The 27,636-nt window shown below is 43.0% G+C and overlaps 1 protein-coding gene across 1 annotated transcript in view; it reads right to left on the reverse strand.

Moving 5' to 3' along the window:
* Positions 1-12,164: 12,164 nt before the first annotated feature.
* SNX4 (sorting nexin 4) overlaps positions 12,165-27,636 on the reverse strand; it is a 34,786-nt gene continuing 19,314 nt past the window's right edge. The window contains 8 exon segments of the mRNA XM_065637898.1: positions 12,165-14,088; positions 14,410-14,524; positions 15,894-16,039; positions 16,824-16,923; positions 18,156-18,245; positions 22,329-22,394; positions 23,869-23,930; positions 25,473-25,545. Coding sequence (XP_065493970.1) covers positions 14,041-14,088; positions 14,410-14,524; positions 15,894-16,039; positions 16,824-16,923; positions 18,156-18,245; positions 22,329-22,394; positions 23,869-23,930; positions 25,473-25,545 — 700 coding nt within the window. The 3' untranslated portion in view covers positions 12,165-14,040.

Here is a 27,636-nt window from a genome sequence, read left to right on the forward strand (position 1 = left end):
GGAGAGAGGGAGAGCAGGGAGTTGCCGTGGTGCTCCCCCACGCTGTGCCTGACCCCGACCAGCAGCTGCTGGTAAAAGCACCACCTTGCACGGTCAGGCTGTCCCTTTGTGCTTGCAGAGTTTCTCGTGAGGGTCATGGCTCCTGTGTTGAGGAAAAAAAAACTTCTCTGCATGGTGGAATTTTTTTCAGATCTAGAGGAAAGCCTGTAGCAGCAAACCAGCAGCAACACAGAGCATACAACCTAAATAAATTAGCAAGTTTTTGTGATTTGTCTTAGATGAGTTGTTCCCTTTTCCTCCTACTAGATCTTAAGTTTAAAGAAACTTGCATCAGAGTGTGAAAAAGAAATCTCCATCACCCTCTAGAAAATAAGATACTGGTCATCAAACATTGCACTTCATTTAATTGTCATTGCGTTGTAAGAGCAATTACACAGGCACAAATTGTAGTTTAATTGTTCGCAAAACACTCAGACTACACAACATGCCCCCATTTGATCCTAGAGCCACTGATGCAGCAGCCGAGCCTCCAAATGTGCTCACAAGCCCTGTTTGAGGAGCGAAACCCCTGGAGGCAGCTTTGAAACGCCCTGTGCGCTGCTGACTGTGCTGTGCCCAGGTCCTGCGTCCCCTCCGTTGTGTCCCCGCTCCCACGGCTCCCCAGCAGGTGGGAACTGGTCTCCTATGATGCTCCACTCCCCGGCAGCTCCTCAGGCGGGCACACCTCAGTGCAGATGGCCGCGGGTCCATCCTGTCCCCAGCCTCCCTCCCAAAGCCCTCAAATCACTCTTTAAACCGCTTCCTCCCACAGGGACATTTCAGGCCACATCACAGCCCACCAGAAGCTACCAGCAACCCAGATTTATTCCCCTAGGGACCTTTTCCAGCCAGGGAAAGGTGGGATAAGATACTGTCCGCTGTCACGCCACTAAGCATGCTAACTCATAGCTGGGTTTTATTCCAGATCCCTGATTTTGCACTTACCAAAGAACACACACAGCCAGGGTCCAGCAAACATGGCACTATAGAATCACAGAATGTCCTGAGTTGGAAGGGAGTCACAACGATCATCAAGTCCGACTATTTCCCCTGCGTATGACAACCCCACAGGTCACACCATGTGTCTGAGGGTGTTGTCCAGTCTCTTCTTGGACACCGTCAGGCTTGGCTGCAGCAGCCCCTTTGTGGATGAAATAAAGGGTTGCTGAAGGCGGGCATGAAAAGGAGGCTGCAGCCAGGGGCTGTTTGTGGAGGAGCATGTCACAAGGAACAAGTGGATAAATTATCAAATAAAAATAAAAAATAATAAAATAAAAAAATAAAAAAAAAACAGAGGGCTTGACTGTAGCTGATGTTATGCAAGAAGAGGAAGGGAAGAAGCATCGCCCACTGGGCTGGAAGAAGGCAGCACAGAAGAAGGCTGCAGGAGAGAGGAGCACCTTGATTACATGCTCTCCACCCTGGGATGTTTTGTTTGTTTTGGTTTTTTTTCTAAACAGAAGGTACAAGTCCAGACTCTGCTCTTGAAGTCCTTGTCAAGAGATGGTCCCCAGCCAAGCAGGAGATCCAAAAAGCATCTCAGAGCAGCTGGAATGAAGTCTTGCATCTGGAGCCATGTACAACAGAAAAGCTCAAATCTGTCTGCTCCAAAAGTTGAGGAAGTTTGGATGGGGCTGGAAGCATCATGGCCAAGATCTGCCTCTCCTCTGACAGGTTAGCCGCAAGCAAAGGAGTTATTCTTCTCATTTTAACTCTCCAGGCCCAGAAATGGAAATGGTTTCTCTCACAGACAATATCCAGTAGGAAAAACTTGAGCTGAAGGATTTTGTCCTCACGGTTATAGCAAAGACAATATATCAGCTTGCAAGGCAGAGCCAAGTGTGCACTAGATGACTTTTCTTGGGGTTTAGATGACTCTTTCTTTTTTTAGAGGACTTGGAGGGGGGAACATTTGTTGTTGTTTTACCTTTCTTTCACAAACCAGTCTGCCTAGCGGGCACCTCTTCCCTGTGAGTGCTGGTGAGGGGCAGAGGTGGCTGTTCCTCCCCTGTGTTCCCCACCACACCGATGGCAATGGAACAGCTGCCGGTTGCAAATGCTCACCCAGTAACGGCAGCTGCTGCACAGTGGGGTGAGGTCCTCAGATTTATTTAAATTCCCCAAATTCATGACAAGTAGTCTGATTTTCAGAGAAAAGTTAAGGGCTAGCTAAGAAAGACAAAGAAGAAGAAACCTAGAAACAACCATTCACCTTGTGGAAAACACACCTTAAACCTCTCTCCTTTATTTTTAAAAAAAATTTTTTTTTTTCTTTGTTTAGTCTAGTTTTGGATTTCTCTGCTGAAGCGTGTTGGGTGAAAAGGCACTTGTTTGAACACGGTGGGCAGCCCGGGTTTGCTCCACGTGCGTTGTCACCAGAGCCGTGCTGGGGGCTCACCCACCCCGGGAGCCGCACGGGGGTGTGACGGCGGCATCAATCAGCGTTTGTGCTGAAATGCTGAGATCTGAGAGGATTCACAAATACACTTCTGAACACCTGGGAGACAAAGAAACAGTGAGACAGCTGTGAATTACGTGTTTGCAAGGACAGCTGGAGAGCAGCGATGAGCAAACCGTGCTGTGGACGCGATGGGGCAGGTACGCGAGCGCTGGCGGACGCGTGAGCAGGGGCAGATCACATCGCAAAACCCCAAATGTGTCGCTTTATCCCGGTGCCTTCACCTGCTGGCACTGACCCCCCGGCTGCACCCCGCTTGCACAAGAGCCTCCGACACAAGGAACGACGTTGACTTGGGACCAGGCAAGAAACGGGGCTGGTGCTGCAATTTGGCTCCGGCAGGAAGAAATGAGCGCAGGTACGGACAAGAATTTATTTTTCTTGTTGGAACACATTCGTCTGTGGATTAACAGCTGCCCTGCGCGCGCTGACTCTAGATACCAACAGATAACTCTTCTTGCCAGCCTGCAGCCGTCCTGCTGGGCAAAACACCTACACAACAGCAGCAGCCAGCTCTCCTGCCAGCGTCTGCTGCCTCGGGGATTAGTGTCCTGCACATCAAGCACATAAACCCAGGTGCCAGAGGCATACTGACCTCCAAATTTTATTTTTAATTTTTGAGGGAGAGAGAAAGAAACATCTCTAAGACAAGAGATTCCCTTTCCTAGAGGACAGCAAAGCTGGTGTTTCTGGCCCAAACCCAAGAAGGATCCATAAAATTCCCAGTTTCTAATTTTCACAGAGAAAGAGGCCAAAATCTTCAAAAGCAAATACACAGCAATCCACTACAGCTTCTATTCCTTATTTAGGGTAGACTACATCTGAAATCTAATTATCTCTCTGCAACTCCCTGTGCAGTCGAGGCAGACAGAAAAGGATCTCCAGGGAGCAATTCCTTAACCTGCCTTAAACGCCTACCTTGGGACGTGACTGACTCCTCACGCCCAGCATCCAGGGATGCTACACAGAAATAACTCCAGATCCCATCTTCCGCGACGCGTGGGTCACACTGCCCCTTTACACATCGCAGGGCAGCTTATCCTTCCAAATATTAGCCACTGCAGACACTTGGAGCTGAAGAAATATCTTCGGCGTGTGTTGACCCAAGGGACCGGCAGCAACGGTGAGATCAGTCAGCGAGAGGAGGCAATTTCACGGTTTGTGCTTCATTTTCCTGCTTCTTCCCCCAGATTATGGCAGTCTAATAACTGGATTTAGTGTTCCCATACAGCCACGCAACAGTTTGCTTTTCCATTCGGTGGATCCAGAAATGTCCCCTGTTGAGGGACAGGTGCCAGGACACAAAGAGAACAGGACGCACTCCTGACAGCCAGCCGGGGGAGTGCAGCTCTCGTCTGCTGCAGCATCTGCATCTCTTACCTGCACCAGAGGAGGTTTCCTCTCTGAGAAGTGAACGCTGGTCACTGTGCTACAAGAAAATTGGTGGTTTGGAAGGCAAAGGTTGACTCAGCAATTGGAGAATTCGTGGACAATCCAGCTGGAGAGGCCTTGACACCCACTCTGTAAAAATGACGGGGAAAAAGTGTCTGCAAGGGTCATGGCTCATGTCAAAGCTAAGCAGGAGTCTCTGTGTTTTAACCATGAGACAAAAGGACAAAGCACCGTGGGCTGGAGACAGAAGAGGAAAGGGCAGGAAGACAAATGGCGAGCGTAAAAGCACTACTGAACACGGCTGCTCAACCCAACTGAGAGGCAATGCATTCTGCCAACAGAGAAAGATCTTTAGTCACTGCAAAAACATTGCTTTCTGGATAACAGAAGAACAACCTTTAAGGGATACAGTTCCTGCCTCTCTAGAGCCAATACATATGTAATTAAGCTTAAACTTCCCAGGACAGTTGGTTATGGAGCCACCTGTAGAGCAGCAGTGCTGACAATGCCAATGTACATCCCAGGAGACTGGGTGTGCTGGTGAGGACCTTGGAGGACTCTGCACCACATGAAGCAGCAGGTATCTCAGATGGGTTTCTTGAGACCCTCCCCATCCTTAATCAATGAAGCTGCATTGTAAAGTGAGAGATGAAGGTTTTGGCACGCTGTTCCAGCGGGATGGGTGGCTGCATATCCTGAATGAGCACCACACCAGGAGAAGCCACCCCAATTTTCTGAGCAGCAGGCTCAGGCAGACTGAACAACTTGAAAGGTGTTGAACTGGTATAAAGGGAGGATGGAAGGGAGCAGCCATCGAGCCAGGCTGTTCAGAACAAAAACAATGAAGGAAACAGGCCAGTTGCTGACACAGCAGTGCCACAGCGCAGGTAGTGCACAAAAATCAGCTGTTGTGACACATCTGCAGGCACAGACAGCACAGCAGCACTACCAACGCCTAGTGGAAAGATTCACATGCCAGAGCATTGACACCAACGGAAGGCACAAAGGTGGGTTCCACTCCTCTCATCATTAGGGCCACAAAAATGATCAGAGGGCAAGGAACAGCTCTGCTGTGAAGACAGGCTGAGAGAGCTGGGGTTGTTCAGCCTGGAAAAGGGAGGGCTCTGGGGAGACCTTATTGTGGCCTTTCAGTACTTAAAATGGGCCTATAAGAAAGATGGAGAGAGACTTTTTAGCAGGGCATGTTATGACAGGACAAGAGGTAATGGTTTTAAACTAAAGGAGAGGAGAATCAGGCTAGACAAGAGGAAGAAATTTTTTACACTGAGAGTGGTGAAACCCTGGCCCAGGTTGCCCAGAGAGGTGGTGGATGCCCCATCCCTGGAGACATCCCAGGCCAGGCTGGACGGGGCTCTGAGCAACCTGATCTGGGTGAAGATGTCCCTGCTCATGGCAGGGGTTGGACTGGATGAGCTTTGAAGGTCCCTCCCAGCCCAAACTGTTCTATGATTCTAAGAGAGGAAGAGAAGCTACACCCTCTGGTAAAGATGATAGGAACCACTTTTGAACCAAAAATTGTGTCTACCCAGGCAGCTCAATCTGCCCAGGACACCAAAACATGCCTTCTCACCCCACACAGGCCACTCTCACCTGAGGTGCCAAGCCTCGATCTGCCTCTCAGAGCCAGGGCACCTGCATCCCATGTGTTGCTCCTTGGATGGAAAAAAATAACCGCAACTCACCTCTTGAGCAGGGCCATCTAACTATGGCACGTTCGTGTGCAAGTTAGTCCTGGAAGCCAAATCTGTAAACAAACTCTTCTACCTGCTCAGCCGGTGTTTGCCAAACCCAACCTTACCCAAATCTCCAGCTGGGCTTGCAGAGATCTGTGGTTTCTTTCCCTGTGCTTATCTCCAGCCCTACTCCTTTTAAACAGCTTAATTCCCCTCTATATCCTTATCTGACTACCCAAAGTGGGATCTTGCAAGACAGAGGTTCTCAGCTCCTGAAGCCAACTCCCCTCAGCTGGGTTCCACCCCCCTCCACTTGCATGAGACCAGACAAAAATCTCACCAACACCCCCAAACAGCAACCTGGTGCCCCATGACCCTCCAGGAGCATCTTGCTTAGACCGAGCTCCCTGATTCTTGTGTTTGCTGGGAATATCCAGTAGCGCAGTACAAAAACCACCCTGCTCCAGTAATGGGGCATAGGGAGAAAGGAGAAGCTTCACCTGAATCAAGTCAAAAACTCTCCAGAACCATCTGCTGAGGACCTTCACCAAGGTGTCTGCCCTGCACACACAGGTTTGCTGGCAAAAGGGCCCTGAATCCCTGCTTACCATCTTTTTTATTTAACTCCAGCACAGGAAGCTCTATAGTGGACATTAACATGGGAGAGAAAGAGGAAATGTTTTCAAATTTAAAAGTAACACGAAACCAAGCAACCACTAAATTGCCTTGTAATCGCAATCATTGTATTTGTTGGAAGGAAACAGAAAAAGACCCAGCTAAGCACTATGTATTTAGGTTTTTAAAGCTATAAATAGCAGTGACTACATCAGCAGGGAAGAGTTTGAACAGAAAGCAAATGATCGCCAACAATTATTTCAGAATATTTTAAGTAAGTGGCCTGGAACTGAAAAAGGCAACACGTTAAAACCCTTATCCTGGCAAAACAGAAACAGGTAAAGCGTTATGGAGGAAGGGTAAAGCTAATCATAAAGAGAAGTTAGAGGTTAGGAAAATATTATCTATAAGGAAGCAAGACGTACTTAGAGGAGATTTAACACTGAGAAGGATTTTAGATTTTGAAGGCAGGATTCCTCATCTCTTCTAATAGTTCAGCTTCCCAGAGCAAATGGTGTCTCATTGTCCACAAATGAAACCCTTCTGCCAGCAAATATTCCTAACGCTTTACATGGTTCAAAGGTTAATTCAGCACTTGAGTTTTGAGATCTCTGAAAGTTTGGTCAAACTTCAGCAACAGCATAGAGTTATAATGTAATAACATGCTAAACTACATAAGGATATTATTTTCGCGTCATTGAGAAGCATGCTAAAACCAAATCATACTCTGTGTGTGCTCTTCACCAACGATAGCTGTGCATTAGCTCCATCACGAGGAGGTAATTTCTCCTGAGTCCCATCCAGGGTGCAGCACTAAAAATCAGCTTCCTAAATTCCCTGTATCTACAGATCCATACAGCTTGTTCTCAAGCTTATGGAAGTCCCAACACACAAGACCTCTGAACCACAGACACTGATTTTTCAACAAGTCCTGAATTTCAGGAGAAATTCCACAAGGGTGGAAGAAGGCTAACATTTTGCCTATTTATAAAAATGTATAGAGACATTGGATTATTATAGGTCTGTCTCAGATTGAAAGTTATCCCTGGGAAAATAATAGTTGATACAGAATTAAAATAAATTAATGGAAATCAACACGTTCGTGGAAAACAGATCTTGTCAAATTGATTCTCATTTTACTACACTACTGTTTTCTTGATAGAGCAATATTGTTAATGCAGGAATCCAACTTACTGCAGCTTTCCTCACTCAGGTTAGGCCAGTTCTGCTCTGAATAAGAAAGCAGAGCGCCAGGCTAGCATTCCTTAAAATAAACTAAAATCTGGCCAAAGCTTTCAGGATGTAACTGGAAATGGGAGCTCTTTGAGGTAGTGGGGTCCCGCTAGGGTCTCTGGTTGTTGCATCTTTACTAACAGCTCCAGTCAGAGCATCACTGAGAGCATGGGTGATGGAGATGAAGAGATGAAGGAGTCACTAGAGGAAGAGGAGGCCGCGCTGCTGAGAAGCGGTGACAAGTCACCCGATGGAAGCAAACAGGCAGCAGCTCGGTGCCAGTCCCAACGCCGTCCTGAAAGACGGAAGCGCCAGACGTGGCTTGAAACAAGCAGTGACAGCCTCGGGAGCTGACGTGATCCACACAGGAGAGCAGGAAACATCACATGCAGAAGCAGGAACGCTGCTGTGGCTGTTGCAATGCCCGCTCCAGCTTGGCAAACACAGGGAGAGAGGGGCTTGGCCCCGGAGAGATTCATGCCAACAAGAGGCAAGAGCTGCCCCCCGAGCACGCCAGGAGCCTATCCACACTTAGCTTGGAAGATGAAGCAGACAAACAAGACTGGAAATAAAGTCTATGCTTTTAGCCTCTGGAACAACCATCATGAGATTCAGCCTCTCTGTCACCAGAGAGTTTCAAACCTGGGACCAGAGAGCACATGCTTCAGAAGAAGTGAATTCAAAGCAGCTCTGGACAAAGGCAAATTTCCCATCTCGGATATCGGAGTGCAGTTTACATAGTCACAGAGCACTCCTTCTGACCACACAGCCACCACTGCTTCCACATGGTTATTTAAGGAAAGAAAAAAAAAAAAAGAAAAAATACCACTAGCTCAGAAATCTGGTTTTTAAGTCCAACTCACAGCAGCTGTGAAGGGTGCCCAAGGAACACGCACACAAGCTGCAAATCACAGTGTAACATAATTAATAGCAACCTACAGCAAGACATGAATTCATCACCAAATCCCGCATGGATCTCTGTTCCAGGATAACCACCCCTTTGTATTTAAGCATCCATCCCGCCACAGCTGTTGCGACGGCCCTTACACCTCTGAGCAGCAGGAGGGGAGTAGGTGGCATTTGCCTCCCTCCTGCTGCAGAGTTTTATCCCGGCCCCTGCGAGCCCGGGCTGGAGACCCACAAGAGGGCGGTCGGGGTTGCATTTTCCCTTCGGCTACATAGTTTTCCACCTCAGCATCCCGGGGAGGCTCCCCACAGAGTCACTTTTCATCTTCAGAGAGTAGCTGTAAGCGGCCACAGAAGAGAACGTAATTAGTGTAATCATATGCCATAATATATACAGATAAAAGAAAATGTTTACTGCAGATGAAGAAGCTATTTATTAATCGTAGTCCCTGGGATGTTTGTGGTATGTGGGGCAACCTGTTTTTAGGGCTGCATCAGCCCACAGGTGTCCAGATCACATGGCTGATGATGCTGGTGTTCGTAGGATCAGGATGTCTGCAACAATTATGCCGTGTTTTGATGACTGAAACTTCTTCTCCTACTTTATTCAAAAAATTCAAAGTAAACATATTAAAAATAGATACAAAATATTAGACAAATTAAATTCTTCTTCTGAGCTCAAGAGAAACAGTACACCATTATCAGTGTTGAACTTGGCTTTAGGACCACAGTCATCATCACATGCTTCATTCAGTCCTAGATACTATCATTAGTATCATATACTCATGTCTTTGACAGCTCTTGAATTTTCACTATCTCCTGTTTCCACCTCCCTCACTTCTCTGAAATGAGGGCCAGGCAGCGCTGCTTTCCCCTTCTCCTGCACAGCACAGCCTGCAGGTCCTGCACCTTTCTAGCTCTTACATAAATACATAAAATGGTTGGGGTTGGAAGGGACCTCTGGAGATCACCTGGTCCAACCCACCTGCTAAAAGCAGGTTCACCCAGAGCAGATCTTCTCCAGAGAAGGACACTCCACAGCCTCTCCGGGCAGCCTGTTCCAGAGCTCTGGCACCCTCAAAGTAAAGAAATTTTCCCTCACATTCAGACGAGACCTCCCATGTTTCAGTCTGTGCCCGCTGCCCCTCACCCTATCACTGGGCACCACTGAAAGGAGTCTGGTCCCACCCTCTTGACGTCCACCATTGAGATATTTATAAACACTGGTGAGATCCCCTCTCTCTCCAGGCTGTTCTCTCCAGCTCCTCCACCCATCCCATCTCTGCTCTCCCTCCTGCGTCTTCACTCCTCCTTACCTCCTCACCCTCTTGTGCATCTCCCCTCAAAACCCCATCCTCCCTCACACGTGTACAGTTTTCCCCCCCCTTGCCTCTCCCAGCATGGTGCCATCTCCCCTTACCTCCAAATACTCTGCACTTCCACTGTCTGGAGTTGTTTTCCTCCAAATCCACCTAAGATTCTTTCCAATTTGGCTTTGTTTTGTGTTTTAGATACCTTCCACAACCAGTCAAAGCAAAGATATTTTTTTGGAAAGGAAATAAAGCAATGGGAAGGCCAGTTTATGGAACCCATTCAAAAGCAACTAAAAGGCAGCAAAAACAAAAAGGTTTCTTCTCTGCATTTGACCCTGCAGAAGCCACAAATGCAAAATCCTTTTGATAAATCTGTATCATACCAAGAAGCATCAGAAAACAGCAGCCAAAGAGTCACAGCCCTTTGCTTATGCAGGAACTCATAGAATCAGAATAGTTTGGGTTGGAAGGGACCTTCAAAGGTCATCTAGTCCAACCCCCAACTCAAGGCTCTCTGGCCTGCCCAAGGCAGAAGGATGCACTCACCACAGCGGGTATGGACATAAAACCTCCTTATTACACACTGAAGCCTCTGCCCTTCAAAGAGACACATTTCTCTGGCCACCACAGCTGCAGAGAACATCCTGCCCTCCCTGGTCACCACCCACTAGAGGGAAGCAGCTCACACAAGTTGTTCTCCTGCAGTGCCAAGGTCTGGACAGGAGCTGGATCAGCAGTGAGTGTCCCCCACAAGACACCCCTGCCCGGAGAAACCCCCAGCTCTGCTGGGAAGGAGGAGTGAACCTGCCTGGCAGGAGCGCTCAGGGCTTGGAGCAGACACCAGCTCTGCAGCGCAGGGACAGCTGACAACAGCAGCTGCTTTTGCTGGTGATACACAGGTGTGTGTACTTGGATCTGGCTCTGAAGCCTGCGCCCCCATTTCACAAGCTCTCACTCCGCTTTGCTTCCTTCGTTCACATTATTTCTACAGCATCCCAGCATGAGGATTTTCCTTAGAGAGGCCACATCTCCCCACAGAGCTCTAGGAGCAAATACAAGGCACAGGCAGCAGGGATGCTCAGAACAGACATAAGGAAACAATCACAAAATGTCCTGAATTGGAAGGAACCCACAAGGATCGAGAAGTCCAACTCCTGTCCTTGCACAGGACAACCCCAAAATTCACAAATTAGAGCCCTGCCTTGCCATTGCATGGCAGGTGTGGGCGTGCAGCGAACGAAGACAACTTCCTTCCCTGTAATCCTTTAAAGGACATCAGAAAGTGTTTCTCATTTCAACATAATTTTGGTGGTAGGGAGAGTCATACAGAAAAACGAAGTCTCTCACGCACAGCCCTGCCAGGACCTCAGCCCCGCTCCGCTGGCACTGCCGCCAGTTTGGCTGCAGCTGCCGCGTCCCTCTGGCTCACCTGCTCGAGCAGAGCTCCTCAGCCTGGGCCCCAGCCCCAGGATCTGCTCTGCGCTTGCCAAGGTAGTCCCTGCACACAGCCCCGACGTTAACTCTGCTTTGGCTGACATGCCAGATACTGAAATAATACAACATTTTTAAAAACTGGGGTTAATAAAAATACTTCACCTTTCCATCTCAGCTGGCTCCCTTACCCTAGCTACATTTCAGGAGCAGACAACAGTAGCAACTAAAATGTACTGACAAGTCAAGGTCCTGCTGGTAATGGGGAAGGTCGGGGACAGCATGAACAGTGATCATCCACCCAGCAAAGCTGCCTGGGGCAGAAGTGACAGCTCCATCAGCAGATCTGATCATCCATGTAGGTAAACTCTCTCACATATGAGCATTTCGTCAAGTTACAACAGTCTACCCATTGCTATTATTCTCAAGGTCTTCCACCAATTTTTGATGTTTACTGGATAACTGAAGGCAGCACGTTGAGGCAAAGTGGGCTGAGTTACAGAAGTTAAATCAGCACTGTAGCTGGAGAAATGCATGCTTCTCAAGTCTGCTTTTGTCATGTGGACACCATTAACCACAAGGAAACAGCCATTAACTAGATGATTTCCCCTTAAAAAGATAAAAAGCTAAAAGAGGGGAAGAAACCTTCACTGTTTAAGATCCGCAAGTATACAGATGACATGCAATGGTTTTCTGCAGACAGGAGAAGAAATAAACTTCTTGCAAATTAACCTTAACCCACCTTTCACCTCTTTTCTGTCAAGCAACACAAACCCTTTTCAAATGCATCTTCTCTCACCTAGATGAAGACACACCTGAAATTCAGCCAGCCGGTTCTGTTTGGGCAAAACCAAAGCAGGGATCAAAGCTGGCTTGTAACAAGCATCTCAGTTTGGCCTTAACACACTGTTCTTCACCTAAAAGGCAAATAAGCTAATTGTGGACAATTTACTTAAATTTTAAACCCCAGTTTGGAGGCCATTTGAGAGCCAAGATGGACAAGAACCGATTTCAAGAAATTGAACAGCAGTTCAGCAGAACAGCAGCTGTCGGAAGGGAACATTTTTACAAAAAAGACCAACATAAAGATATCAAAGAGCAATTTTATTTAGCTTATTTGGCACAAAACTTAACAAGAACTGTTTTGTTCCCTTCTTAAATTTAGTACAACTAGCAAGGAAAAAAAAGGCATACTAATACATTTAATAAGCTGTACAGCAAGTGAAATGTGGAAAGAGGCACCAGAAAGATCTACCAAAAATCAAAGTGCATGAAAAATACCTACTCTGAGCGCCTCACGTTATTGTATTAAGGCACCACTCCTTTAGAAGGTTTGCTGAATACATCAAGTGTGCAACTTCTTGGTTTGGAATGTAAGAGTCCTTCAGCCTGTATCGGAACTGGATACCGCAACCTCTGAACGGAACAGCACTTCTTGTAAATCTCATATGGAGAAACCTCCTTCTGCCCAATATTATCTCAGCCAGAAGAGTCACTGTCACACGGTTTGAACAAGCCAACATACATTATCAGAGCAACCAGCATTTAACTTCAGAGTTTTAAGCTGTAGTGTACACCAGGCCTATGGATTCTTGACAATGATTTTATAGAAAAGAAATGCTGCAGAGACAAAAGTAACATGGGGCATACCAGTAATGAAATTATTGACTATTTATCAAAAGAACTTTCAAGGACTTCCTGGAGTATCTCTTAAAAATCAAAATCTGAGTAGTGTTATAATCCAGAATAATTAAATACACTTTAAGAGGATATTACAAAGCTTCCTCTAGGACTAGCAATCAAGTCTGACAAATTCCACAAGACTTCAGGAACTTTAAGTACGTAGAAAAAGCTCATTATTAGACAGTGGTGTTTTTCATAACTGGAAATATTTAATGTAAGTACCTGTAACTGCAAATCATGTTATATTGATGTGTATATATATACACATATGCACACACACACTGAAACATCATTACAAGAGCCAGACACCTTGATTCATTGTGGATTCTGCACATCACTGCTTTTAAGTATGACAGAAGCTGCACCAGTTTTGTTTTGTTTTCAGCATCTTCATTGATAACTATTCTTTTAAGAACCAAACCACTTCAATTACAAGAGGAGGTACCACAGGCCAGATTCACATCTAGTGTAAACAGGTTCCAAACAACCAAACAGAAGTTGCATCTGCTTCTTACCAGCTTTGACTTTGGTTTTGCTGCTCAGCTGGATCACCAGTCTCCTTTACTTGCACGAAGAAGTTTGATAAGAAATCAATGCCCATATCAAAACTGAAGTGAGAACCAGTAAATGCAGAATATTGTATCAAACCATCATACAACACCTCTACTGTAGAGAGTTTCAAACATCTCAGGAGCTTGAGACTGCTTAACCTGAACTCTGTAGAAGCACATTTCTCTATGGACAAGCAAAGGCATTTAAATATGAACCCTAGGTGTTACAATATTTCATTTTTTGCCCTCTTACAGTGTAGACCTCAAGAACACAACCGTGTGTCCCATTAAAAAAAACAAAGCACCCTTTAGCATTACAAATTCTAAACAGCAAGGGCTGAAAAGAAGGGCATCTGGAAGTGATCTACACATTACAGAGCACGGTGTTTCACAAGTCTCAGAACAGTTTGGTTCATACTTTCTGGGATAACTTTCCCTGTACCTTTGCCCCAATACAGAGCTGTAGTTTTCAGTAACTCTTTTACCCCTGAATTATTTGCTACCACATATAAAACATGCCACAGAAGTGGCAGTCAGGGCTAAACATTTAGTGACATGTCCTTTTTGTCCTTTATTAACAATTACAATCAGCAGAAAGAAAAACTATTCACTCAACTCATTTATTTCATGATTTATATGTAAGTCATGTAGCAACTTAACATTGGTGTTAATACATTTGTGCTTCCATTCTCTGGCACTTGGAGGAGGAATTCGTTTCCAGATAATCACATCTTGCTGAAGCATTCCTTTGCGTTTGTCCAAACTTGAATTCCCTTTAAAAAAGTTAAAAATCAATAGGAGGAAATATACTTTGCAAACCTCATCAGACCTTCTTCCACAGAATACTCTACAAAAAAGTCACACAGAATATGTCCCACAAGAATAAGGCAGAGACCACAGTGGAATTGGACCACACTGCCTGTTATATATCAACATTAACACAGGACTGAGTTAGAGTGGGACAGAATATGCGAGAGGTTTCACGCTAGTGACTTCCAACCTTCTGTGACCACAGTGTTCCTAATTATTGAGGGTTTGCATCTGATCCCCTGCTGATACGATATATACACTAGCCTGGCCGTTTACAAACATACCTTTTTGCACATGCTAATCTGCATAACAGCATAATTTATAAGCGCCTCCTTCAAATCGTGATTCTTTTGTTCTTTAAACCGTTCAATGTCAGCCCAGGCACTTTTCACAAAGTCTCTGGAATTAAAAGCAATATTTCTGTTAGTAACTGGTTTACATTTTCCATCCTCAGCTGATCTTCCTTCCTCTGAACCCTCAGCGGAGAAGCCATGTGTGACAAAGCACTCCATCTTTCAGTCAGTAAACCAAATTCTGTAGTTATTATGCATCCCACAGTGTCCTCATTTTATAATCGGCATCTTCTTCTTTAGGTTTCTAATCTAGAGAGTAAGTTTCACATGTGTTGGGTTATTTGTTCTGGGGATTTTTTTCCAGTAAGCATCACTGCCCTAGAACCAACATAATTTAGAATACACTTTTCTCCTCAGATGCTGTTTGGGTAACTAAGTATCTTTATGCTGACATTCAGCACACAACATTGCACATTTCTTTGTCAATCGTCAAGTCAGAATCTTGGTCTTTCCAACCTGGAAACTCACTTGTCATCAGGATTTGAGACACTCAAGTACAACAAACATTTACAACGCAAATTTGACTTGGACAATTCACTTGCGGAATTAATTGTGTTGGTTTGCTTGATGTGCCTTCACATCTCCTTAACTAAAATGGAGGTGGATTTCTGTAATTCATAGCTTTCATTTGTGCTTGACTATACATGCAAGGCAAGCATTCACTTGAAAATTGCTTCCAGAGCTACAAGAGGAGATCTCCACCAGTACTTCTGTCAAAGTGATTAAGAAACTGCATTTACTGAGCGTTTTGTTGTTTTGAACTATTCATGAACTAGTCTTATCTTTCCAGCTCTAATCCCAACATATTAGGAGATATCACATTTAACCCTTGTGTTATATGACGAACATGTTCTGACACCATCACATTGCTTTAGGAATGTTAGTTCCTATTTTTCACATTTGGCTTCCTGAAGAAAATTAGGGCACCAAGAAGCAGTTACTCAAACACAACTCACCAGAACTTCTAACATCTTTCAAACAGGAGTTAGTTGTCCCCCATATGAGAAGTTGCAGAATATGAGCTCAGGACTCATACACATAAACCAAACTAAATACTGTATTTGAATCGAATCAGCATTTGAGTCTTATGCTATTCAGCTGCAGACCTACAAGGCCACCTGCTAAACATATTACTAGCTGAACATAAAAGCAAGCAAGTCAGCCATTAGAGTGGGCTCAGTCACTGGGAAAGTCATCAGGTTTTACATAAGCCATGCACTCAGACCAGAAGCTAACTGCATGTACTGCACTTTATTTCACAGCTTGCAGCTGACAGGAGCTTTTATAGACAGCTCATAAACACCAAGAATATATTAAAAACACTTATAAAATGCAAACACCTTCAAGAGCACCCAGTCAAAGACTTCTGCTAAGACAAGCCCTGTGTTTTCTTTGAAAAAGTCAAGCCCATTTACCTGCCCTCCAGATTTTTAGACTTAAGTTGCTCCTCTCCTTCCTGTATCTGCTCTTCCAGAACTTTTATCTTGGCTTCCCTCTGCTCTGGGGTTTCCTGCCCAAAGAGCTTGCTGGTCATCCCTTTCAGCGAGAATGTTCTCACAGTCTACAAAAAGCAAAGACACTCCAGGTTTGGGATTCTTTAGCACAGCCACAAGTCATTATGTTATTTTTGCCAATGTTTGGGCTTATTCTTATTATTCAGCTGAATTTTGGCTTTAACTTCCATTTCATGAATGTCCCATTGATAAGCAACTATAGAGGTACAGTGGCTCACATAAGACTGAGCGAAGTGGGGAAGAAGTAATTCCACTTCAAACTCTGAAGACTAGTCTGTGGATTAGACCATAAGTGAGTCATTCCACTGACACAGGTAACCTTTCAGAGCAATTTTCTTACTGAAGTAGGAAAGAACCCAAGTCTTGTGTTCTGTATTAGAAAGCCATAAAGTAGTTGCATATAGAGCATCAATAGATCCGACAGCAATATTAAGAATTCTAAACACTTTTTTGAAGTTACCACTTTAAGATAAGTGTAAGTAACATTATCTTCCCTATAAAAGGGACTATAATATCCACCTTCAAAAAGGGAGAAGAAGCCTATCAGAATTTTCATTTTTAGGATAGAGTTGTTTGTATTATCCTGCTCAGGTCATATTTCCTGCAACCCTTTACTTGCTCAGTATTCAATAAAATAAATTTGGTACAAACAGCTTGTGTCACCAAGAACCATGTTACTTTAAACCTCAGATGCCTACAGCTCATATGATACTGCTTCTCATAAGCAGCAGCTAGCATGTCAGTGCCATTTAAATGTCATTCTAAGTAAGTTAGCTTAAATAAAAAATAATTTTGAAAAGGCATCTTGGAAAAGAAAGTGGAAAGACTCACTCCTGTTGCCAGCTCCTCACACTGCTGTTTCTTAGATGTCAGGTCCTGTGCAGCCATTTCCAAGTCATATTGCATTAGTTCATGTTTCCTGCAAACTGCCCTGAAAAGTAAGCAATGAAAGATCTGTCACGTAATACTTTGTTTTGCTATGCTTCCCTCCATTTAAGCTTTACAAATGGCATCATGCTTTTTTTTTTTTGGCAGGCAGCACATTCAGTTATTTATCTAGCTTGAATTCAACAGCCTTATCACAAAACGCATAACTCCGCAAATGCTGTAGTTAGGCAGGCTTGGATCAAAGCATAAAGAAAGCTCATAGTACAGCAGCACTCTGCTCTTTTTAGACTCATTCCCAGACACTCTCAGCAATACCAGTCCTATCACTTACTTAACACCACCACTGTAAAATAGTTCTATTTAAAATATATTACAGAAAAATCATAACTATGACAAAAGGTACCTAAAGATGGTACTCATCACGGCAGCAATGTATCAATCATAAAATTATTCATATTTTTTAAACAATGAAACAAGAAACTGTGCTCCTAGATTCATATAGTGCCTTTCATCTGGAAAAAGAGGACAGTTTCCTCTGACCACCTGCAGTAAGTCCCAGTCCTGTGTGGGCTGACGATGCTACATCCGTACTCTGCTGCCGGATGCGCATTAGTCTCCCAGGAGAGGCTGCTCGTGCTCCAGGTTCCCACACAGCAGCCGTCGCACTCGCCAACCCGGTTCTCTGCAGCACTACCGAACCTCTCCAAGAGGTTCAGAGCCAGCCCACGGAGAGTACAACAGTTTCAGGTACAATCTTATAGCATAAAGCAATTTGCTTTTGTATCCACACTTATAAGGACTGCCCTATGAAGGCTAATGTTAAAAAAAAATTAAAAAAATAATCAGTATTTAGATGCACAACACTGTACAGCAGATGAAAGCTGTACAAGGCATTTTGAAACTTGCTGGAATTTGTAAGGGCTGTAGCAGCTCTGTTTGGCCTCTCTCATGTGAAAGCTGAAGCTTTCAGCACATTGGGGCACTATTTTGCAGAAGGCAAGGAAACAGTGTAATCAGGGGAATAAACAGCATTACCTTTCACAGTATACAGACTCTTAACGTTTCTGTTGCTTCACTGCTGATCAGCTCAGTTCTAATTTTTTTTGCCACTCACATGGCAAATACAAGTAAGCAGTGAGAACATGCAGATTCTACAACACTGACATTCCCGCTTCTCAGAGAACAGAAGAGGATACCAAATGAAATTCCATATCAACCCGATGTACAGAGAAAAGGCGCAAAGCTTCCATTTGAGCTATACGCTTCTATACATACCGTAGTGCCTCTGCATAGAAGAGATATTCTTTCAGCTGATCTGCATAATGTTCCTCTTCTTCCAGTATGTCATCAATAGAAGCCGCATATCTGGTGGAAAACCAGCCATGGTTAAATACAAAGTCCCTTAATTTAAACTTTTAAGGGCTACACATACAGTAGCAGAGGACATCTGAAACACCAGTCACAAAGTAAAACAGTGAAAGGCACTTGCAAAAGCTGTTTTTCCTTTGTTTTTAATTTAACTCTGAGTCAGCTAATATAAACAGTCCTGTTTCTTCCATTGTTACTACAACAAATCTTTTGACAAGTACAAGACCTACCATAAGTTTCCTGCTGAAGATGAGACAGTTTTTATTAAAGGAAAGGAAAACAATTTATTCCATTTCTTCAGTGGACTGTCAATAGGCAGCACCAAGACAGAAAAGATACGGTGCAGAAAAAATCCTGCAAGGCCTAAAGCATTAAGGCATAGGAACACAAGCATTGTACCTTCTGAAAAGCAAAGAGGCAGTATTTAAAAGGCTGCTTTCACTGCTCGTTATTAAGCCTGAGTACAACAGAACTCACAGTGGTGCTCTGAACACCAAAACATTGAGTCCTTCAGCTCCTTGAAAGTGTGTTGCTTTGTCTGCTGTGTAAGTCAGGCATATCGATTCAGAGCAACAAGAAGTTTAAACCTGCCTTTTAGGGAGAAATCTGAAGTACAAGGGCTTGGACTAATTCTGCAGCTCTTGCATTCAGTAAGAGTTTCGTCACTTAAGCTGACGTCTCCTAAAAATGACCAAAAAAGCACTTTCTTCTTCTAGTTAATATTGCTTATTGGACAGTATTTAATAGGTTCTCACTAACTGAGATGACTGTGCTTGGACACAACTGCAGGCACCGGCCTACAGCTAAGAGGGAACTGCACATCTCACTTGGCACAGTGACAGAAATAGAACATGTCACTTTAGCTGGCAATACAGGGCATGTGCCACTGGCAATAAAAGAGAATCAATGAGATCCCATCACAAACTCCATCTATTCTGCCAACTCAGACTGGATTCTCAAGCATGTGGCAATCCCCTGCACAGCTGCAGGCGCTCTGAAGAGAGCACATGCCCATGCTTGTCTGGTGACCAGCACACTGTAACTCAAATGTTAATTACCAACATCTCTTGGCTTGAAAGATTTTGAAAAGTCTAAGTTTTTCCCCCTTTCCTCCTGTGCCTCTCCAGTAACTGGCTCTATGGAAGAAGAGGGCACAGTCCCAAGCTGAAAGGGAAGTGGTAATATGACGTGGGATAGAACAAGAAATCCCTCTTGCAAGCTCTAAAAGGAACAACAATATCACTTAGACCCCTGGGCATCTAAGGGAGACGCTCCTGAAAGTTGTTATCACCACCCTCAGGCCCACTCAGGAGGATGTGCAGACTATGGCTTTTAAAAGAGTGAGTGGCTACTTCCAGAGTAACTGGAAGAACAAGTCTGAGGAAAAGTTGTAGACATGCCCATCTCTTCCAGTATGAATTCTATAAGTTTGGAAGCAAGATGAGCTGTTTTGATGCTCTGCAAATCAAAGACATGGCACACCCAGGAAAAGCCCTACTGGGGCTATTGGTGATAAGCAAGCATAACAGATGAAATGACCAGCAACAGCAGTTTAGGTAGAAGAGATAAAACAGGCAGAATGCAAATTCACATTAACAAAGTAAAGAAGTACAAACTGTTGAAAAATGCTTGTTCTGAAAAAATCCTGCAGTCACACAAGTCATAAGTGGCTTACCCTCTCTATTTTCAAGTTCTTAAGTGCATTAATTTTAGTACAGTGGTTAGATTTCTCAAAGCAGCAGATGGGACATTTCAGTATCAAGTAAGTTCTAAGTTTAGAGCAGTGCTAGAGCTCATCTGTGGCAGAACAACCCTCAAAAAAACCACCAAAAAAACCCAAACAAAACCCACCTTATCTAGACAGGGTTTTCATCATGACACAAGTTTGATTTGAGGAAAAAAAATAGTAAGACAAGCTATATTTTGGGCTGCCTAAGCTGAAGTTTAAATACTGGTTTGTCCTAAGCGGGGAGGCAAACCAAGGAAAATCTTACGGAGAAACACTGCAGTGAAGGTACCCAATATGTTTCCACTCTTCATGAGAATTATCAACTAAAGCCCTGTTTTAGTTTAGACTGCTTCCACCTGTCATGACAGCCTAGTTGATACAGAAATAAAGGACAATTCATTAATAGCACAAAGAACAAAAGCCAAAGGTCTGGCATTTTTTTCTTTCATCTTTTAAATGACAGAGTTATAGCCATTCACTCGAGCTTTCTCAGCATACTCTGGTTTTCTATCACTTTAGCAAGCCTCATCCTGTCATACAACACATACCCAGAGGTACTTTGGGATGCCTTCTCCAAATACTAAGCAGTTTTAGATCATACTAAACAACAACAACTCAGAAGTTTAAATAAACGTCTAGTAAAGACCACAGCATATGGAATAGATAGAGAATAATTAAATTAGCCTTGAAGTTTCACATCTATATTAGGCAACCTTTGTGAAATAGCTTTCTGTTGCAATAAACTCCTGTCTAATGTTATGGGAATAGTAACTGGGCTGGTAAGTTATACTTTCAAGAGAGCCCAGATATGATCCCTACTGGTGGGAGACCGCACAGGTCACTGAATGAGTTCCTGAATCTCACCACTGCTGCTTCTTGCTTGATCATCACTAAGAGATGATTGTTGTACAGAGTGCCAGAGCAGAAGAGATGACAGACAACAAAAGCTACCTCAGACCCCATGCAGCGATTAGTTACCCAGAAACTCACTGTCATTGCTCTGGATCTTTAACCCTGACTGCGTCACAGACAGAAACATTAAACATCTCAGATGTCTGGAGAGGGTTCAGCCTCCTGACTGAGAAGACAGACCTACTTCTTTTAGGTGGTTACGTGTTTGACATCTTAGCGTGGTGTATCTGAACCACTGAAAACCTACCCGTGCCTTCTTAACTCCTCTATATTATACCATGTTTCCATAATTTAACGTCTACATACTGTAGTAGGTTCTTATCATTGTATTCCACTTCTACTTCAATTTTCTTCTGAAAGCAGAACGCATTCTCCATTTCTTCATTCCCACCAGAGCCCTTTGTCTGAAAACTATTACAGCATTTTTTGGGGTGCAAACCACCATGTTAGCCAAAACACAGAAGTGTGATTAAATTATTCAGAGGGGTTCAAATTCTTAGAGATCTCACTAAAACATAATTATACTGAAGATGATGAGGGCGGAGTTTGGCATGTCCTTTCATACCCTTCCACTTGACAAGGCATAACACCAAGTACGAGCAGGCAGTAGTACATACATAAATCTGCACTGTAAACTAGAAGTGATAACTTCCACAGGAATTACACTTTATCAGTAAGAATGCTGCATGAGGACGTGAACAGCTTCCATCTCTTGATGGAGTTGTTACTTATCTGTACTGTGTGATTACAGAAGAGGAATCAGAGCAATGAGAAGTTATACTGTTTCACTTACTATATATGACTACCAAAAAAGCAGAAAGCACAAGCCCAGAATACCACTTCTGTTAGCCCTCTGAAGTGCTAGACTCTTATTTTGAAGGCTGTGTTTTGTATACTCTGCCAACTGACTCTAAAGATGCAAGGAGGGAGGATTTTCTACTTTATTACATCCAGTCAGTATTTATTTCAAGACTCTAATGTTAAAGTTTTGGTGCTGATTAATTACATTTCTTAACTTTCTGTAATTAAGTCTAAATCTATCTACCATCTACTGCATGGTACAAAATGCTGCTATCAAAACCAAATGGATCACATCAGGTCTGCAGTACATTAAAGTTGTATTCCACCAGTTTCTGGCATAGTAGCTTAGAAGAAAAACTGGAAGAATTCCAAACACTTCTACAATTTCAAAATAATAATAAAAAAAGAAATCCCTCTGGTTCTCCTGAGACCTTTTGAGCTACTTAATACAGTACAGAGATGCTAAAATTGTGCCTGTATCTAAGTCACAGAAACACCCTAAACCTAAAAACAACGCGCCCCCAACTTTCCCGGTACTCTACTTGTTATGTACTTTGGGACTGAGGGAAAAGAGAGGAAAGAGGGAGAGTTCTACATCTGGCTTACATCAAACTATCAGATATTCAGTCAGTACTTACACATCCATGTGGTGGCCAGCACTCTGCAACCCATCCCCCATCTCCTTTTCTATTGCACTCCACTCACTGTAGGAAAACAAACGAGAAACAACATCACACATGAAGGGTAAGGAAGTTAATAAGCTGCATCCTGTATATAGTTTCTTTCCAGGTGACACCTGAATAGAAACTGCCTCAAAGTCTGGCTTAGCCAAACTCTTTTCTTCCTCTTAAGCAGCAACACTGACAACGTGGCAAGGCAATTTTCAGCACAATTGTCCCTGCCACCTAAACTCGTCCTCACAAATATACTTAAGTTTGGGATTGGTTTTGAGCAGAAAGAGTTGTTTAAATAGATACAACTCAATTTAAAAACAAAACACACACATAAAACCAGCACAATACTAACACTTAAACAGGGAAAGAAAAAGATGGAACTTTCTAAACCAGAATTTGGTCTAACATGCTCATCAAGAAGAAACTAAGCTTTCCAGACTCACATCACAGATAGAAGCCTTTCATTCCAAAAACCAGGTGAGATTTGACATTTGTAAGCATTTTACTGCTCCTGAAACTCTTTGCTGCATGTTGTTTTCTGTTTTCATAGTAAACTGCTGTTTAGTTCTTATTCATTAAAAAAAATAACTTACAATCGTCTCATTACTGCAACTACCTATTCACATTAGGGAGATCATTTAGATAAAGGAGGAAACGGAGCTGCAATAAGATAGCAAGAGCCTCTTTCTGGACATCCAAGTATGTACACTGCAATTTGAATGGTGTACTCAGCTTTGTGAAGCCTTATGAGATTCCTTAGTTACAAGAATTACGCCCACCACTCTTTTTACAAGAAAAAAGGAGTAAGTTCCGTTATATTTCACATAATTTATGTCTAATGCATCTATCCTGTCCTTTGATTTTTCATAAACATTCCACTCTGCTGATGTTGACATTTGTTTGTCTTTGTGTTATTACAGAACTACACCTAATTTCACTTTAAAACCCCCAACGAGAAAGACATCTGCAATCCATTAACCCTGAGAATTAAATTTAGCACTTGAACAGTGTGTAGAAGCAAGAGGTTTCCCTTAACCAGAAGTTTAGATTCTTTAATTCTCCAGTGAGATGGAAAACTTGAGCACGCAATTCACTCATATAAATCAAAAAAACATTGAAAAATTCACTTTAAAAAGAATAGATATAGTTGTTGATTTTTAATCCTTAAAAGTACCTAGAAGCTTTTCAGAGACAACTGCATGAAAATAGGCAGCAAGTCGCTCTCTGAAGATACAGAATGCCAACGCAAAACCAAAAGCCCCGGAGGTCTGAAACACAAAACAAAAAGCTAAAATCTTCCACTTGAGACTAAGCTCAGCAGATCTGGGATCGCTGTATCCAACACAGAAATCTCATTTGAACTGCAACATGAAGTTTTTCAAGGCAGGTGTTTAAATGTTTCAGATACACTTTTCAAAAGCATAACAACATAACCAACAAATCCCCTACTCTATATACACACATCTCTCCTACGTACATATTTAAAAAATGGATTAACTCTTACCTGAATACTCTTCCATAGTTGCCATGGACTTTATAGACACCATACAGCCGGTCTGCTACCCTCTAAAACAGAGTCAATTTTTGGTCATCAATTTTAAGTGCAATTGCTTTGTGAAAACCATATACAAACTTCAAGATAAAGCCTTGATGTTTTTATACAGATAAACAAGGTTAAGCCTAAATCTAATCTAAGCCACTACTGAAGGAAAAAAAAAAAAATTCAACAGCATTAAGCCTTTGAAGACTGAAGTCACAGTCAACACCATACTGAAAAGTAACATTTCACATATTTCTTTGGAGGTGCCCATGTATAGGATACGCCTATGAAAACCACAAATCATCAAGTTACCTTCAGTTTTTGAAAACCAGATGTAAGGCATACTCTCCTTTACGCAAATAATGCCAAATTTATATACACGCTTGCTTATTTAACATAAAGATGGCAAAACAAAAGTCCATCCTGACACCAAGAATGTAGAGAAAGCTTCAGCAAAATTGTAACAGGTGACTTGATTTTTCCATCCAGCTCAGTGAAACAAAGGAAATAAGCTATATCCATTGCAGAACTTACTGCTCAAGCTAGATATGTCATTTCAGCTGTTAGGAGAGTCAGTGCCTGCTGCAGCCTGCGCTACAACGCTGGCAACATCCTCAGAAGAAAAGACCACACGTACACTCTGAAGAGTGACTTGTAATCCAGATAACACCCTTGTTACTGTGATGTACCAATGAATGAGACTGAAGCTCGGTAAGAGGTACCATTATCGGTCTGTCAAAGCAGTAAAAAGGAAACATAAGCAAATGGCCCAACAGATCTCATGCACATATCACCCTGAGAAAAAGGCGCTGTCAGTAGAACACTAGTGATTAATCTTCAAGAACCTCGGCTCAACAAGGCAATCAATTACTGTCCTCTATGCTGCACAGTGTCCATCAAAAATTAAATCCCTGTTGAACATACTAAAAGGCAGGATCATGCTCCTCATTATTGTAATTGTAATTTCCCATTTCCTTTCTGTGGCTTTTTTTTTTTTAAAAAAAACAACTTCCATTCTCAACCCACAGAGTATCTTGATGCATGACATAATTGTTCTCATAGTTAGAAAGAACATTATTCACTACAGAGCAAAGAACAAGCCAAAGAAAGAAAAAGTGTGCTGGGAAGCACACACAATTCATACTACAAGCTCTGGAAAACTAAGTATTATATGTCTGACCAGAAAACGATGTTTTGGGGCCCTTCCCTTCCCAGACATGCAGCAAAAGCAACATATCTGCTTCTCTCTACTCAGCAGACATCTCTATTCACTTTAAAACACCTCCCTCTGATACATGACCATCAGGGGAGAGGGCAGATTAGCAACATGTATATGTTTGCTCCTCTGATGACTGTCAAACTTGACCATCACATTTGGAATTCTTCCCCTCCCCAAATCTGTACTAAATCAGCACCTCCTCCTTGCCACCTCCTGCTCCAGAGCCAGACTCCTCAGGCAAAACTGCCCTTATTCTAGAGCAGATATACCAGTTCTCTTGACTGAACAAGAAATACTGCCTCAGAAATGAATTATACTGTTTGTCACGACACACATGGGAAATACTTACAGCTCTGACTCGCAGAAGGTGTGATATGACAGACTGCAGTTCATCGCTATAGTGTTTTAGTTCAGTAAATCTCCTGGGAGCAGGAAACAGATAGTACATCATTAGGCATCATGAAAGCAAGTGTCACAGAACGCCAGATAGAGCCACAACGCCACAGCCAGCGAGACACAGCCTGAATTATGCTGAGGTGGAATTATCTGAAGACTCCTAAAAAAGTGACTGCAGAGTTTAATTTCTCTACAGTGAACAACCCAACACTTGCATAACATTTTTTATGTAAATGGAAGTTCGGAACAATTTAAGAGATAACTAGTTATAGTTCATATAAAGGTAACTGAAATTATTACATAATGGTATTGAGTTTTTTAAAAAATAGGATTTATAAAAGCAAGCGTGAGTCAATAGGAAAGAATAGGAAAGCTTCAAATAAGTACAAAGCTAAAGTCTGCTGAAGCATACATATTTCTTAATAAAAATGTATTCATATTTCTGTCCTGACAAAGCTACTTCACTTTCAAGCTGCCATCCAGCCAGTTTTGAGTACAGCCTTTCAGAAGTTCACGGAATCACTCAATTACCACAATTCCCCTAACGCTAAGCCGTACGGTAACTGGAACTAGTTACAGAGACCTGTACCTGCATGGGAGCCACGCAAGGCTAAAAGCAACCAAGTCACTCAGCGAGGCACCAGTCACCTCTGCCAAGGGACACACACGCTGCTGGCCTGCCACTGCTGAAGGAAAGAGGCCTTTTATCCACCACCCCAGTTAAGCCTTGGTGGTAGTTTAAGTCAATATATTTAGCTCGTGCTCATGACAAAGCTGGATCAGTTGCCACAGCTTTGCTAGAGACAGGTAACCAACTAAGCCACTGCAACGGCCACTTCCATACACGTAAACCCTCCCTACTACACACAAGTCTGACTCGTGACCTACTTTGGTGCACAGGAATGTGTATTTCATCCAGATGGGAAGCCACAAGCAGCTTTACCTAAATTACTGAACAATGATCTGAAAATAAGCAGACACAGAAGAACACAACTCGCATTAAGGAACGGGAGAATGAGATTAGCCTTCCAGGTTGATGTCCAAGCATTAAAACCTTCGCCCCTCCCTCCCACGGCAGGCACATAGTCAGGCTTTGTGTTTCACAACAGTTTGTACCCAAGAGGTCTTACTGAAACATGTCAGATCACTTGTTCTGTGTGACCAAGTATGAAATTCCAGGGTTTTTCATTTAACACCTCTTCTTCCCCTGCCAGGAAGTCTTCCTCTAAAATATTCTCCTCCTCACATCCAGGAAGAAGGAGCTTTATGACCATTTCTAATATTTTTGATCTCCAAGGAGCATCTTTTATAAGATTATGACACACACAGGGTTAAAGCACATGAAAAGATTTAAAAGCCAGCAGAGAAAGTATATGGGATAAAACCAGTCATTGATCTGCACAGTGGGGTTTAGCAAGCAATCTTTTCAGTTTACACTTTATAAAATATGCACTAGGGCTGCATGTTGGACAGCTGCAGACATGCACAGTGAAGATATTTGAAATAATTGAACTAAAAACAAAAGATTAAAAAGCATGCCTTCAGCTTGGGAAGACGCCTCTTTCCACTCCAGAAATTCATAATGAAGTTTTATTTATCCTGTTTCATGGCAAGAAAACTTTTAGGAATGCCGTACTCCCTCAAGGCAAGAGTCAGGAACCTAAGAGAACTTTCAGTATCCTGGACTCCAGCAGCAATACATCTTCTCCTATGCCAATTCCTCCTCCATTAAGAATTAATAATTAACAAAAGAGTCACCACTTCAAAACCAAGCTGTCTTCTTTTTATTGTCTCAGAGAAACATAAACCAAAGCGATGCTATTTTTTGCCTGATCTTCCATGAAGATTGAAAATTTTACAAATATAATCTTTCAGAAGTTTCAGAGTTTTTAAGAAACTAGTGGTGTTGCAGATCAAAGGTTTATTTCAAGTATTTGCTTAAGTCCTTCTCATTGCTCACGTACAAAAATTACATAATTAAAGTAATTTCAAACCGAGTTGGGCGAGGCACACCAAGGGTTGTTTATTTCCTAGTGGAGCATAACAACTAAAGTGTGAAACAAGACAGTTTTGATAGTCAGGAACTGAAGCAAGCCCAGTGCTTTTCCATTGGTTTT

This window comes from Caloenas nicobarica, chromosome 6 (genome assembly GCF_036013445.1).
Source record: "Caloenas nicobarica isolate bCalNic1 chromosome 6, bCalNic1.hap1, whole genome shotgun sequence".
Lineage (NCBI taxonomy): Eukaryota > Metazoa > Chordata > Aves > Columbiformes > Columbidae > Caloenas > Caloenas nicobarica.